At 43.3% G+C, this 17,208-nt stretch overlaps 1 protein-coding gene across 1 annotated transcript in view; it reads left to right on the forward strand.

Moving 5' to 3' along the window:
• The window catches only part of LOC146805510 (interleukin-1 receptor type 1-like), a 383,185-nt gene that overhangs the window by 22,033 nt on the left and 343,944 nt on the right, over positions 1-17,208 (forward strand). The window contains exon 3 of the mRNA XM_085620511.1: positions 13,538-13,793. Coding sequence (XP_085476637.1) covers positions 13,538-13,793 — 256 coding nt within the window. The remainder of the gene's footprint in view (positions 1-13,537; positions 13,794-17,208) is intronic.

Raw genomic sequence — 17,208 nt, forward strand, 5'->3', positions numbered from 1 at the left:
AGCTTTTCGGAGAAAACCACACGACATTTATTTGGCACATAACTAGGCAAAAGGTCATCGCCAAACCATTATGTAGAGCAAGGTAGGACAAATGTAGGTAAAAGGCTGTGCATCTACCTAGGCCTATATTGGGGTACATTGGGGTTCATAACACCAGGAGACACTTCTCCATGGGAAGCATGTGTACATTTTCATCATCCTTCTCTGGTGAACGCATGTTTGCAATGTCTCAGTTGCTAATGCTCAACCTGTAGCTTGTCTAGGCTTTTAATTTTTGGAGATCAACTCTGTGTCTCTGAGCTATTTCTGTTGGTATATCATAAGCCTGTCCTACTCGTCTAGTGATGTCTTTACAGAGGAATAACAATTCATCATTGTGATAGAACTCTAATCGAGATGAACTAAGAGTGCCAATTATCAAGTCTTCACATTTTATTTTCAACTTGGCCACATCCATGACTCTTTCTCTCTCAGGAGTTTGAGCAGTGGCTCTTCCACTTATTCCAGGATTCCCACTACTTTTAGGTTTGACTATACCTTTGAACCAATCATTAAGTTCTTGAGCTGCAAGACCTGGTTATTCTGATGGGGTGTTAAGAATTATCTTTCCACTATAAGTACTACTGCTTAAACCAGGCGGTAGGTGCAAAAGTGACATGTCAGAAGTTGGCGTCCCCATAGGTATCTCTGCGCAAGGGGTACTGTAGTTCAACATTGATGGGGCAGTTGAGTTGGACAAGAAAAAAGGTGATGGTCTCTGAGGAACCCTTTTGGACCAGTCAATCCCAGTCGGATTTGAAGTAGATGTTGCATTTGAAACACCTGAAGTATTCCCTTGTGCAGGAGCCATAGGAGTTTGAGGAACCTGTCTTGCTACTGAATTTGTTAAATTATAAGCTGCAGCATTATTCCCAGTAGGAACAGCCATGGAGCATTATGTGGAGCATTTCCTCCTGATCCAGGCCTATATAAAGGCACAGATGGTCCAATAGTGACCGCAACTGTCAATGCATTGGGGGCATTTAGAGCATGTAAAGTAAAAGGAACTGTCGTTTCTGAACTTTGTTCGACTAAATTTGAATCCACATTGAATGATGCCGAAGGCACATCAAAAGTCCCACCAATGGGTGCACTACTTGGTCCACTAGTCTGCGTTTCATTACATGGGGTGGACGATTTAGCAATAATTCAGTCACAAAATCCTCATCTAATTCGGTGTCACTATCCTCAGGATTATTCTCGGTCTTTTCTTTCACTTTATTCTTTTTCTTTTCCTTGCATTTCCCTTTCTCTTCTCCTTCATTTGCCAATACAGAATATAATCTAGTTCCCTCAATTATGTCAGTTCTCAATGTTTTTGTACTGCATCCCATCTAGCATCTGCTCAAGTGAGTATGGCTTTCCTAATTCTCCCCTGAAATCTCTCTCTCTCTCTTTGGTTAAGATGGGCAGCATGTTCCCAAGTATTAAGTGCTTCATCTTTTGTAGGTCTAGGAGGCAGTTACATTTCATACCATGTCCTCCTCAAGTTCTCAATAATTCTCAAATTAAATGTTCCATAACGTTGAAATTGTAATGTACTATCTTTCTCAGTGATCCTATGCCATTGTTCGAGCCAAAGTTATTTATGGAAACCCACATCTACTTCCAAATTGCGACCTGGCATACCTTCAGGTGGTGCTTCTTCTAATGGGCACACTGTGACTTCAATGCCGCTACTTCCAGCAGCTCAGCCACCTTTACATTTTTCTCTCAAGCATGTTCTTTAAGCAATATACGCAAAACAAATGCAAGCAGTTTTTAACAAATAACTCTGTCTGCTCCACTAAAGAATTGCAATTATTCACACACAGGAGGCAGTTGAAACAAATCTTTCCAACCTATTGTATCATTCACTGCAGGTGAAACCTCAACAAGTGAGATCTTACTTGTATTGGTATGGTTACTCCCTGTCCACTTAGAGCAACTATACCAACCACCTCTCACTATCAAACAAAGTAAAGTCCCTATCTCAAAGATACTGTTGAAGATGTCTCATGACCAGCACCACGACACAGCAGACAACTACCCCCAGTGCCTTATACACTGTAACCTGACTTCATATCTCTTATTCCTGGATCTTAGGCCACGACGGCGCCAATAACTACTATAACGGACTATAACGGACGTAGCTCTTCCCCTCGCGACGCTCTCAGATTGCTCTGCCACTATGCGCCTCTACTCCTCTGCTGAGCTTCTCTCTTTACAAAGCAAGGCGGCTCATTGCCGCTGCGTTTTCCCTGCGAGACGGGCACTGAAGAAGAGCTGCCCCGGTTGCGGCTGGCGTCTGGTCAAACCCACAGCAGTATCTCCCACGAGTCTGCCCACTTACCACTCCTGCTTCCTCCTTAATACCAGATCCCTTAGCAGACATTCTCTGGATGTTTTCAATCTGCTGTCGGAGTCTAAGCCGCTCTGTCTCTTTCTAACAGAGACCTGGCTGGGAGAGTACTCCGGCCCTGATCTAGTCAATGCTATTCCTGCAGAATATATCATCATCAGGACTGCCAGGGCCGCAGGTAGAGGTGGTGGGGTGGCTATGGTGGTCGACAAGCGTTTTCCCTGTGCGACTTTTCAGATTAATAACATCGCGGGATGTGAATCTCTTGGTTTCACCCTTTCCCTGTCTCCTCACCAAGCTTGTGTTGGGCTTTTAATTTATGGAGCACCGGGTCCGTTAGGTCTTTTTTTTGAGGAATTGCAGGCTGCGCTCTCTGTACTTTGCGTAAAATCTGAGCATTGTATACTGCTGGGTGACTTTAATCTTCATATGGATACGAGCAGCAATGCAGACGTTGGTAAATTGTGGGATATCACAGCCCCTCTGGGTTTGTTACCGTATATCTCTGTTCCAACTCATAACAAAGGCCATACCCTTGATCAAGTTTTTTCCACCAGTGTGATTAATATGCTTCCCCTGGCCCCGGTACTGTGGTCTGACCACTATTTAATAAATTTTCATATCCCCTCTACCACCGTGTCTTCCATAAGACCGCTGAAATGCTCTAGAGGGATGACACGGCCTTTTCATCAGGTGACCTCTGAAATGCTGACACACGCTCTATCTCTCCACCCCTGTCAGCCATCCGGTAGTTTAGAGGAAGATCTGGATTTGATACAGAGGTGGCTTGTGGACAGATTTGAGGAGCTAGCTCCCGAGAAAACGTCTAGCAAACCTTGTCGTCGCGTTTCTGCCCCATGGTTCACTCCCTCTCTTGGTGAGATGCGACGTGAGTGTAAGAAAGCCGAAAGGGCATGGCGCCGCTTGTACGATCCCGGGGACAAAATGAAATATAGGGAAGTTATCAAGCTGTATCACAGCCATATTATGGCTGGAATAAAAGCCTATTTCGAAAAAAGGATTGACGATGCTGAAAACATAAGTAAAGAAGTCTTTCGCATCGTTAAGGAGTTTGTCTCCCCTACTTCTATCCTGCCCTCACATTCTCACACTGAATCCTGGGTTGCCCAACTCGCAATCTTCTTTACGACTAAAATTAAATCCATTCAAGGTACTTTTCCCCCTGTGAGCCTTGCATCCACACCCGAGATTAGATCGGCTTTGTCTCCATCCGGGGTGGTGGAAGGTCTTTTTTATCCGAATTCTCGCCTTTACTACCCGCAGCCTCACTAGATCTCCTCTCCCAGCTGAAATCCGGCTCCCTGCAGGATCCCTGCCCTGCTAAATGTCTTGGACGAGTAGCGCCTGCCTTGAATTTCTTGCTTAATCCAGTGCTAAATAGATCCCTGAGCACTGGAGTAGTCCCCCAAGCTTGGAAGCACGCCCTGATCCTGCCGCTAGTCAAAAAGCCCAATCTGGACCCTTTAATCCATTCCAACTATAGGCCTATCTCCCTCCTCCCTGCTCTGGCAAAAGTGGTTGAGAAACATGTGCATGCCTCTCTTTCTACCTTCATCGAGAGCAATAATATTCTGCATGATACCCAATCGGGTTTTCGTGCGAATATGAGCACAGAGACCGCTCTTCTTGAAATCACCGATGCCATTAGGGAGGTATTAGACACTGGAGGAAAGGCCATCCTGGTATTGCTGGATCTGTCGGCGGCCTTTGACACCGTTCCCCACGACGGTCTCCTTTCAAGACTCTGGGAGATTGGACTTCGGGGAACGGTGCTAAATTGGTCCAGATCATTTTTGACCGGCCGACGGCAAACAGTCTGGGCACCCCCCTTTTCTTCCGAGATGCCGTCTTTGGAAGTCGGAGTGCCTCAGGGTTCCATCTTAAGCCCCACTCTTTTTAATATCTATATGGCTCCTCTGGCGGCAGTGGCGGAGGCGTTCGGTGCCCAGATTATATCTTATGCTGACGACACCCAGCTCCTCTTTACCTGTGCAAAGGGCTCTGACTTTGACGGCTTACGGATCAGAGACTGTCTGGGGGCCGTTTTCGACTGGTTTCAGCAGCACAGTCTGAAATGTAATTCCGACAAATCGGAATTGCTCTTTTTTGGGTGCCCCCTGGACCCCAGTTGGAAGACATGGTGGCCTGCCGATATGTTTCCTCCGGCAGCTGCTTCGTCTACTGTAAAAAATCTAGGCTTTCAGATTGATGATGGTCTCTCTTTCAGACCTCAGATCCTTGGCCTCGTGGGTAAATGCTTTGGTATCCTGAAGATGCTTCGCAAGTTTCTTCCACTGCTGTCTTTTCACCACAGAAAGATAACTGTTCAGGCACTGATAGGCTCTCGCCTTGATTATGCGAATGTGCTCTATCTGGGGCTGCCTAAATTTCTTCTTTCACGTTTGCAGATTGTGCAGAATTCCGCTGCTAGAGCCATTTATGGTCTGCAGCGGAGAGCGAGGGCATCTGAGCTGCTGAGAAAGCTGCATTGGCTCTCGATGTCCAAAAGGATCACCTTTAAGGCATTAGCCCTTGCCTATAAGGCACTCCATCTGATAGGGCCTATATACATCAGGAAGCGTTTGGCCTTCTATGTTCCTAGCAGAACTCTGAGATCTACTTTTTTGTCCATGGCCACTGTCCCTTCCATCAAACGGGCTAGAATTGGAGGTCGCTCTTTCCGTCATCTGGCACCCCAATGTTGGAATGCTCTACCCGTCTCCTTGAGGAAAGTCAATAACTTGCTGACCTTCCGAAAAGAGTTGAAAACATGGCTTTTCTCTCAGTAATCTTTGGCTGCTCCATCTACCCTGTTTTACCTCACGGGTTTTTGCTAAAGCGCCGGGACACTCCTCGGAGTAGCCGTGCGCTATAAAAGACCCGTTTTAACATAACATAACATAACTTCTCTGCATTAAGCGCCACATTCACACATCAACTTAAATCATCTCCGCATTACATCACACAGCCACTGCAAAACACTGCAATCTTAGCATAAGCAATTGCACCGTGCATTTCTATTATTACTCACACTCTTCGGCTGCTACAAGTCATCTCCGCACCAGCGATAGTCCATCGCTTCCCTGACCGAACCATGGGGTTTGGGATTTGGACTGAGCTTGGGCAATTTATTAATAGACACCCTAACTCCCTCATGTCAGTGGACAAACCATCCGAAGTGCTACCAGATTTGATCCAGCGTTTTTACACTTACTCTTGGTCCTCCGAATAATCTTGCTTGTGCACACTGAGGGGAAAGTGAGTTGGCAGTAAACCTCTACATTAACATTGCAATCCATTTGGCTACACAATGAGGACCAGGAATCAGTAGCCAAGTTCAAGGGTGTTTATTACAAATTAGTAATCAAATTCAAATAGACCACTCTTAAGGCCATGCTATAGAAATACACAATTGCAACAGTGAGACCAAGTCTCCTAAAGAAATTTAGACAAATCAATGTAATGTAGACAATCAGTGTGATACAAGCTAACAACACCGATAGCTGATGCTCTGAAAACAATCTTAAGTTATCTCATCTATACATTAGTAATCTAATTATTGCAAGCGCAATCCAAAGGGGAGGAATGGTTCAGTTCTTTAAAGAATCTCGGAAGTGAAAGAGTTCCATCGGAGAAACCAATGCAAATATGGAGGAACTAGCATTTGCATCTCGGAAGCTCGGTTAAAAGTCTTCAGTGGGTCGTAAATTAATGTCTGTCTAGCCACACTTAAGGTAAAGTCCAAAGGAGTCATTGAGGTCTAAACCTCTCAAAGTCCATTCAAGGGATAGTGAGGAATCATGAAAGGAGTCTGCAAAGGGTTCAAAGGGATTTCTGCATGGGGCTGTAGAAGGGGCACAGCAAGGAAGTCCACAAGATTCCGAGGGAAAGAGTTCTGCTGTGAGCCAAGGCAAAAAGTCATTTTCCAGTTCTGGGCAAATGGTATGTTATAAGCCATAAAATCCATAGGCAACACCACTTTAGTTGTAACATCTCGATAAAGGTCCATTGTCCATCTTTATTAAAAGCAATTTGTAATTGTGTTTATAGCATTACTTTTTCTTAGCATAAATCATTGTGTCACATAAGACTCGTGTGCAAAGTGCATGTTCATTTCCTGTGTCAGGTATCATTTTCGTTATGATTATAGTGACGCGTAAAGAGTGGGCAGTTTTGCGCTGCACCACACAATACTAAAGGTGGTTAGTGCATCGTAGATTGTGATGATTCCCAAAGTCCTGAAGGTCATGCAATGGCACTCATCAATCCAAAATAAAGAATAAGCACTGGCCAAACCAATAGATCGCGACTACACAATGTATTGGCTTTGCCAATGTTTTAACGATTTTGTTCACAGCATGGCTGTTGTACAAGATGAATGAAAGTTAAAAAAAAAAAAGAAAAGAAAAATACAATGCTCTAATGTGGCCAGTGCTGGCCACATCATAATGCTTTTTTTTTTTTAATTGCTGCAGGGAGGGCGTGGCGGAAGGCAACATGGAGGGAGTGGGGAGGCAGCAGAAAGTGCAGATGGGGGAGCACTTTGATTTTGCCAGTGATGTCCACGTCATTACGCTATTTTTTTTGGGGCGGTAGTGGGGGCAACATGGACAACATCGGGAGGGCGCATGGGTGGGAGGAGCAATCAGCGCGGACAACAACGGAAGTGGCACTGGTCGGGGCAAGCAACACAGAGTAACACTGGAGGGAGGAAAGGGGGCGTGGGAAGCAACACAGAGAGAGGATGGAGATAACATTAAGGGTGAGGGGGAAGCGTTATAATACGGACAGCACTGACTGCATCATAGTTTCTTTTTGTTTGTTGCTATGGCAAGGGGTGGGGCAGCAAGGACAAAAGAGGGAGGGTAAAGCAACACTGACTGCAGTGGAAGGAGGGAGAGCAGGTGGGGGCAAGCAACATGGGTAACAATAAAAGGGGTGGCAGGTGGAGGCAAACAACACCAGCAACAACAGTAGGAGGGGGTAGGCTGTGGAAAACAACTCTGGTAACCATGAAAGGAGGGGCCAGTTGGGGTCAAGCAAGATGGTCAACAACAGACAAATGGGGTAGGCAACATGGACAGCAGTGGAAGGACAGAGTCCAGATGGGCGCAATCAACATGGGCAACGAGGGAGGACTGTTGGGGGCAAGCCACACTAACCACAATTGTGAAAGGGTGCGTGGGGCAACCAACTCAGACAACACTGGAGGGACGGAAGGAAGTGAAATACATCAGGAAGCCAACTGAAAAAGACTAGTAGAGTTCTTAAAAACAAAGAAAAAGTAGCACCTACATTGGTGATCAGTGAAATGACACAAATAATGTGGCCGTATTTCATGCTAGGGACAGACAGATGAAGAAAAATTAAGCCTATGGCAGCTGACAAATATGATACAAGCCAATGAGTGTGACGATGAAGCCAACCTATAGTAAGCAATGGGCGGGCTCTGAGCCTGCTAATGGAAAGCAAATGGTTTGGATGAGTCAGGACATTTGATGTCTAGGCGAGATCTAAAAATGCTTTGTCACTCCTAAATGCTTGCTTTCCTGGGCAAAGAACAGTGCGTGCCTTTTAATCTTGTTCATATCTGTACATTAAGTAACTTTACCCACGCCATCCTGCTTGTGTTTCTCTTTGGGGTCTCCAAGGTTGATGCAGAGGCAGTGTCACAAATTTGCCTGCAAGCATTTTTATGTAGTTTGGTACGGACAGATGTAGTTTGACAGAGTTTCAATTTAAAAAAAAATGCTGTACTCCTCTAGAAACCTTAAACGTGTCTCTGCTCTTGTCTCGCTTGCTATGTGCCTATTTGCCTAAAGTTAGTCATTTTTACAGGTGCTTCTTGCATATGGATTTTCACCTTTACTGGCCAAAAGTGTATTAATAGGTCTAAAAATACGAGCATGAAAAGAAAAAAATCTGAAAGGAACAGAAAGCCATGAGAGCAGTTGCCAATTTAAGCCCTATATTTCTTATTGCCCAGAATACGGGTGCTTTTTAGTGTTACATTAGATATTTTGTTTCATGCTCATAATAGTTGTTTTTTGTTGGGGAAGACTTGATTTAAGAATTACAGCCACACTCTTACTCACGACAAGAGTGACATACCTCTTGTTTAGAGATTAGTTACTTTTGTAAAGCCACGCCCCATTTGGCTGGCCCGGACTGGCCTTGTTGGGCACTAAGGGGCAGATTTACAATAAAGTGACGCATCTGTGAAGATGCGTCACTTTCCCTACGCCACTTTGAGAAACCCTTGCGCCACTAAGGATGCACCGTATTTACAATACGGCGCACCATGGCGCAAAGATTGACAGATGCGTCAGAAATTCTGACACATCTGTTGACGCAAAAGTCACGCATTGCTGGAGTCGTGTCGCAAGCACGACGCAACTCCAGCAATGCAGGGGGATGCCTATCCGCATTGTGCTGCGTCACTCCTTACACCTGCTTCAAGCAGGCGTAAGAATTTGACGCAGTGGCGTCCTAGAAGTGGCACAGTGAAATCTTGTAGATTTCACTGCATCACTTCTACAAGGCTTTTATGCGTTGGAACGCCCACCCTGCATACATTATACCTGACGCAGGTATAATGTGACGCAGGGCCTTATAATGTGACGCATCTCCCTAGATGCGTCACATTGTAAATGGGCCTCATTTTTACGCTGCTGCTGCGTCATAAAAAGTGACGCAACTGTGGCGCAAAAATGACGCAAGAGGCATGTAAATCTGCCCCTAAGCATTTCCCTGTGAGGCTGGAAAGGTGGGGTCTTGTTTTGGTGCACGGGGGGCTGGTTTTGGTGCTGGGGGGCCATAGGGACATCTAGCTGTTGAACACACTTTAAAACAAGTTCCCAAAACACAGGGCTTTAAAGTATGGATGCAAATCTTCGCAGTATCTGCCGGCACGAACTTCAAACAAACATCTGTTTTTGCAATTGGTTTTATAGTCTGTAATTCCTACATAAAGAACGATAACTGCAGCCAGATGAGGGGCAAATACATGTAGTTTGTTTTACAGAATGTTAAATGAAGTGCTGTCAGTTACTGCCATAGGAGAGTGGGGGGTCCTATGATAGTGCACTCCCCCTTGGCTCCCCTCGCCCTTAGTAGGAGGCATAGCTATCAATAGTGAAGCAGGTGCAGTGGCGCCAGGGCCTGGAGGCCTGAAGGGGCCCACTGAATCTGGATTATTGCTGTACTTTATTAACCTGGGCTTGGGCCCTATGCTCTTTACTCGCACTAGGGCCTCTCCCGCCATTGCCACGCCACTGCCCCTAGTGTGTGCCTAGGACTGGAGAGGGCTCTCTTCAATACTATGATGTTCTGTTTATTAATTCACTTATTCAAAATATGTTCAATGGGCTCGCAGTGGGTCGGCCTGTTTGCTGGGACTGATTGCCACATACGGTATATGCGCTGGTCTGACAACATTTGCAAGGTCTGCTTTTGGTCCCATTCCCCCCCTGCCCTTGTCCCATTCCCCCCCTGCCCTTTAGAGCCCCCTCAACATTTTCATCTCTCTTAAGGCGCTGCAAGTAGTGACAAAGTGCAACCCCCAAGTGGCATTGGGCTTCAGCACCTTAATCTATTGTATCTCAGCTGGGCGTCTCTTTCTTTTTTTTTTTTTTTTAAATTTCTTTATTGGTTTTTTATATCATCAGACAGCCAAGACAAAAACAATATATAAATACATAACAGCATAAGTATACCATCATCCGAATAAATCCATAGCAGGTACAATCCATAATTTAACTGCAAACAAAACAAAAAAACAAAGAGGAGAATTAGATTTATAGCCAGTTAGAAAGTGGAGTCCATAATTTCTGACCAGTTAATCTCCTCCTCTTACCCTTTGTTTTATAAACGGCCATTTCCAAGTAATAAACAGATAATAATCTAATTTGCTAGTTACTAAATACAGGTGGTTCGGCATCCAACCATTGGGTTGTAATACAGCATCGAAAAATTGACATACATATAAAGAGGAATCTATCTTCCATATCTGTTCTAGTGCTATCTCTACTGGTTTGTGCGCCCAAAATAATTAGTTCTGCGGTAATTTGTGTTTGAACACCTAATGAAGTAGACAAAAATACTCTATATCTCTAATAAATTGGGTTAATTTTGGACACAAAAAGAACATATGAATAGTATCTGCAGCAATAAATCTACATCGGTTACATTTATTCACTCTGTCATGTGCCCATTTAGCGGGTGTATAATATAAGTCGTAGATAGACATAAAGTGTTGACTTATTAACGAACCACTATATAGCGTTTTAGTGGATATTTCTATAATCCTATGCATTTCGATTCCTTCCAAACCAAACTTTAATTGCCATTTATCTTCTAACACTGATATGTCGTCCTGATACTTTGCCAACATTAGTTGATAAATATAACCGATTTTCGATCTTTTCCTTACTTCTTCAATAATCTTAACCTTCTGAAACAGAATTTGATTATCAGCCCTTTTTCTATCTAAGTAGCTGCGAACCTGTAAAAACTTAAAGAATTCCAGCCGAGAGATATCATATTTTTGTTTCAGATATGTAAAGGAAGATATCTGTTGACCATCAAATAATTCTCCCAATTGACTTATACCAGCCCGATGCCATCTAAGCATAATTGCATCTTTAAAAATGTCCGGTAACAAAGGGCAATTTATTATTGGTGTATAATAATTGAAATTAGAGCTGAGTCCAATTCTTTTTTTGATTTTCCTCCAAATCTCAAAAGCAGTTATAATAATCTTAAACTTAGTTTTTTTATAATAACTGGGCTCGATAATGCAGACCAAACACTGACGAGCCTCTTCTCCTAATACCATCTCATATATTGATGGTCTTACTGATTCATCCAGGTTTACTTCACTAACAAGTAAGACGCCCATATTCTTTAAAAAAAATAGACCAAAAATATAGCTGAAAATTAGGAATTGCCCATCCCCCTCTATTTCTTGGTAAAGTACATTTTTTCAAAGCTCTTCTAGATCTATGGTAACTCCAGAGAAACCTAGAGGACATTCTTTCAATTCGATTAAATATAGAGGTAGGAAAAAGTAAAGGAATAGTGCAAAATAAATATAAAAAGTGTTTGCATATGCAGACGATATCGCTATAGTCACTACTGATATAAAGACTGCTTTACCTAAGCTGATAGAGGCATCGGAAGAATTCGGTAGATATTCTGGATATAAGCTAAATGTATCTAAGACTCAATTGCTTCATTCAGATTCAGGAAGACCACACGATATGCATTTTGAAACCGAGGCCACATATTTAGATATAAAAATAACAGCCGATATTGACAAGATAGTCTGCTTAAACTCGGATCCGGTAATTGCTTCTGCAAATAAAACTCTAGAAAGGCTGGATAATCTCCATTTATCTCTCTATGGTCGTAGTAATGTGCTGAAAATGCTCATTTTTCCTAAATTTTTATATTTATTTCGCACTATTCCTTTACTTTTTCCTACCTCTATATTTAATCGAATTGCGTCTCTTTCTTAACTGCTGCTGGTTCTTTGCATCTGAAGCCGGTTAATATGTCACTTCACTGTCTCTTTCTCTCAACAACATGTACTCAGATTGGACTTTTCCTTTCGTGGGATAGCCTCTGGGATATTAGTGTATTTGCATTAAGTAAAAAATATGAACTTGGACAAAGTATCAGTTCAGTACATGTGAGAATATCCTTAATTTTAACACTTAAAGCCATTTTCAATTGGTCTTAATAACCCTATGCGGTTAAAGTGTTCTTTTCTTTGCTTCTAGCAGCTGCCCTGATGTAGATAACTATACAGGCTAGAGAGGTCTGACACTGCTTATCACCCCTGAGCTGTAATAAAACTAGCTTGACCACAACCAGTGTGACTCTTTTGTTAGGCTACTTGCATTACTCACATTTCTGAAAGAAGTATATGTTGACAGGAGTGCATGGAAAGAGGACGCTGGAGCATTTAATGTGGGGACTGAAAGCAATACATCAGTGCAGGGGCTCACCAGCCGACAGAGGAGGAAGGCCAGACTAGGGGATTTTTGTAGCTGATATCTATGTAGCGAGGGCACTGCATTACCAGACTGACTTGGATGGACGCAGTGGGTGAGAGCTAGGTGATAGGGTGGCATCCAGAGGAGCGGGGTGTGGAGGTAATGCATGGATCATAAAAGGTGATGGAGGATGGCATGGAAAGTTATGGAACATGGACGGTATGTGGGTGATAGAGCGGGTATGCAAGATAGCAGATGAGTGTGGATGCTGTGGTCGTGCGAGTGATCAAAAGAAGGCACTTGAGGCTGGACCAGTAGTGATGAAGGTGCCATTGGGTAGATGGAGGTGGCCTGTGGGTTTATGGGATAATGTAATTGGATTGTGAAGGGGACACAAAGGAAATGTGGGGGTAATGTATGGCATTACTAGATGATGCAGGAGCTTGAAGGGTGTATGCTGAGAAGACAGGTATGGGATATTGTTGCAGTAATAAGGTGCTGGGCATGAGTTGGAGGATGCATTTCGGATCATTGACTGGATATAAAGAGTATTCAGGTCGATAACGATTTTTATGTACTGTCTAGGAGTTATTAGGTTTTGGAGTAGGAAGTGAAGGAGAATGACAGCGGAAAAAAGTGTTGGAGGTAACATAGGGGGGATGGAAAGTTCTCACAATAATCCTTCCATTCACAATTATTCTTGTTCAGTCACCTCTAACAATATCACTCATTCATCCATATTTTCGCACTTCTGTTTAATCATCTACTAAGTCATCATTCCTCACACATCCATCCTTTCTCAAATCTCTTCACACTCACACATTAATAAATGTTTTTTCAAACCTAAAAGCAGACCGCTTGACTTTTTAATGATTTCTTTGTATTTCTACTTCTGTTTAATAGTGTGCCCTTATGTAGAATTATGACTTTTGTATGGTTACCATCAAGCACACACCATGTTACATAAAAAAATAACATTGTACAACCTCTCACTACTAAAGGCTCTGACAATTGAGGAATGTTTATAGCAGTTGTGAAAGTGCTGCATGTGAGAGCTTGCGGGTGTGCTGACCTGACTTTGAACTTCCTACATCTGCGTGATGCTTTTTTATAACACTTGTTTCTCGTTTATGTGTAGAGCAATGTGAAGACTGTAGTACTGAGTCTATTCAAACTTTCGTGTTGGAAGGCGAACCAATTTCTTTGGACTGCCCTCGATGTGGCTTGCTGAATTCTGAGGACACTGATGTGGCCTACAACTTTACCTGGTTCAAGAAAGATAGCAATATATCTATAACTACAGACAATCTTTCTAGGATTTATGTGGTGGAGAAGACAGTTGCATTTTTCCCTGCAAAGTCAGAGGATGCCGGATTTTATGCATGTGTGAAAAGGTAAGTGTGGGGGATTATTGATGTGTTGGGTTTGGTAAATCATTATGTGCATCAATGTATGAAACTCACTAATGCCACCTCTACCTCTGTAGTGCTAAGTATGTGACGTCACCAGTGGCTTCTCTAACAGTCTCTCCTTGCTTGTAGCGGAAGCGCTCCTAATAGCCCCCTGTGGGATCGTGCATCATATTCATGGCCAATCTGGGTAATACTGTTGCTGGCTGCGAAAATATGTTCATACAGTGGCTGCTCTGGGTGCTGTAACGTTGCTCCATTGACTTTTTAATCCATTTCTGCTCTGGAATTATGGCAGACTGCAACCCCCACCAGGAATCAAACTACTTTGACCACCAGGGAAGTAAAATGGCAGGAGCGCACCTAGGATAGGGCCGTGACTCCCCAACTACTAATGTCTTTTATCAGCCGTTCTGCTCCCTGGGAGGCAGTTCGAAGAGAGACCTTCTGGTAGCCCTCATCCCATGTCTAGGGAATCCCACTAGAGACAGATATTTCTAAATGTATAGCCCACACCACAGAGTCAAGCTCCCTACCCTAACCCTAATTGTTCCCTTTACCTGGTGGGTAAATTTGTGGGGATGACAGCATCTGCAGGCTTTTCGGGAAGAGGAAAGATTACTAAAAACTGGGAAGAATGCATGTTGAGAGTAGGCTACCTGACATCAGGCCTGACTGCACCTGATTCACACAGAGAGAACAGCCTTTCCCCTCCACAGGACAGGACAGGCTGATGGGGAAGGAAAAGCTTGCCTGACAACTGGAAATTGCATGGTCAGGCCTCCTTGGCCTAGGGTATGACTCCTCCCAACTCCCTAGGGGTTAATAGCCATCCCTTTCACCAAGGAAAGGCATACAGCTAGGCTTTAACCTTGAACCAGCTCTTGTGAAGAGGCGCCAACTGAGAATCAGGGTATTTGTGGCAGTGGTTTTCATAACTGACCATATGCCTGGGGATCCCTGGGAGCAAAGTGTGAGTCTCCCTACCCCACAATCTTTAATCACCTTTCCTTTTCTCCTGTAATGGCTAATTAGGAGAGAGTTGTACATGTAGTACCTAGGGTGCACTGCACCTGTGAGAAAGAGGAAACAGCGGCTTTCTTGGGTAACATCTACAAAGCGGCCATCTGGTCAACTCCACACACCTCTACCAAGCAGTACTGTTTGGAAATTCTAGCCCACCATCAGGTTATAGTTGGCCAGAGAGTATTGTTCCAGACATCTGCATCAGCTTCACGCTAGCCATCACTTAAGGAATGGTACTGCTTTTGAATCTATGAAGAGAATGTACATCTAAAGCTACACATGCTACAGACAGAATATGTTACTCTGTAAGCATCTGTTTGTGGCGTGTAGTGCTGTACATTCACATAAGCTCACCCTCCACCCGGGTAGCTTGTGTTGATTGCAGATCTCTTATTTTATTACCTAGTTTACACACAATGCACCATGCTACTCCTACTCGACACTCCATACACAGTCCACCCCTTTGTATGAAAAACAATCTAAGAAGAAGTGTCCATGCTCATTGTCAACTAAGGGAGTACTAACATCACATAGTGTGAATTGAAAGACTTCTTCAAAGAAAACAACTTGCAGACACGCAACACTAGATTGCAGTAATATGCAGCACATGCTAATCTATAGCACTATATACTATGTACATATGGTTTCATGGTAAGTAACATTTTTGTTGTGTCTTAAGTCAGTAATATTGATTATCACTGTGGGTTCTCTTCCACTACTCTGTAGTTTATTATGTCTGTACCGCTTGTCTATTTAGGATTGATCCTCTTTTCTATCTCGTTCCAGTGCTTACATGTCATCCATGCCAATTTGGTCATTAATATGGGGTTTATCCAATTTCCTTTTTTTGGCTCCGTATCAGCCTTAGATATACAGTCTTGGGAGACCGACACACTTTGCCAGCTTTTCAAATGGGAAGACATCATATCTGAAACCCAATTTGCTTCTTTGCAGGGAGCATATCGCAACATATTCACAAGACATTTGTTAGGATATAATTTTTGAACGGTTACTTAAGTTTCCGTACACAACCACTGTTTGAGAAGAGCCTACAACTTAGCTCCTTCCTAACAGACTCTTAGGTTTCATCCTGTAAACGTATATCACTGATCTAACTATTCTCATATTTCAGGAACACTGGAGGCCGTCCACTTTTCATAAATAACTTGCCTTGTTAAGAGCACCCAGTAGACCATCAAAAAGTACAATGGCTTCACCTACATTCTTTTCTTGGTATATGATACTAGACCCAATTATTTTCCTATTACACTAAAAGGGGTCTAAAATTGGAGAGGATACAAACATATGACCATTGTTTTCTTCTGGGAAATACTAGTTCTGGCATATACATGTAGTTGTTTATCGAAATTTAGAAAGCGTCTAGGGCACCCAGAATAACAAATGAAGTGTAAAACAGAAATATTTGTTCCTTTGCGTAGCCGGCTGAACAAGTTTTAAAATCGTATTCATTAATACTTACCATTTATTGTGTGCATCCAGCATTGACCCTTGCTTCTTTCAGAGTAATCAAATTTCTTCCTAACAAAAATATACACACCATCTGGGATTTTGGATGAGAACAGAAGATTTGACCTTGTCTTGAAATTAGTTTTAGTTTGGGAATTCAAATCCACTTGTTCGAAAGAAAGCTAGGACATTATTTGGAAATGTGTTATCCTGGATAGTTTTCTAGAGATAACTTTAGTCAAGAGTTCCTATGACCGGAGTTGATAATTTTCTATTAAATTGCCCCAAAAATCACATGCAAGCATTTACCTCATTAGAGATGAATTGTTGTTGGAACTTGCCCTTTTTGCAGGACTTTTCCCAGACGTTTTCCCTTCCTCCTGTATTTGCCCTGACCTCTTTTTGTTGGCTTTAGTACTCTGGGCACTTTACCACTGCCGATCAGTGCTAAAGTGCATGTGCTCTTATCTGTAAACTTGGTATGATTGGTCTACACCTGTTTAGCATTTTTAATGTACCTGTAAGTCCCTTGTACAGTGGTGTCCCATATACACAGGGCCTGTAAATCAAATGCTACTAGTGGGCCTGCAGCGTTGCTTGCGCCACCCACAGTAGTAGCCTTTCAAATCTGTCTCAGGACTCTGTCACTGCAGATCCTGCGTACGCAGATTACTGCCACAGTGACTTGGCATTTAAAGTTACTTGCCAAGTATGGAACTCCCCTTTTACTACACATATGTCACCCCGAAAAGATGGTCCCTGGGTAGCCCTACGGGCAGGGTGCTGTGTAGGTAAAAGGTTGGAAATGTTGCTTTATTGTGTAGCATGTCCTGGTAGTACCAAACAGCCTATTTGGTTTCTCACTGCTGTGAGGTTGCTCCTCTCATAGGTTTACATTGGGAATCCC

Source organism: Triturus cristatus, chromosome 8 (genome assembly GCF_964204655.1).
Source record: "Triturus cristatus chromosome 8, aTriCri1.1, whole genome shotgun sequence".
Lineage (NCBI taxonomy): Eukaryota > Metazoa > Chordata > Amphibia > Caudata > Salamandridae > Triturus > Triturus cristatus.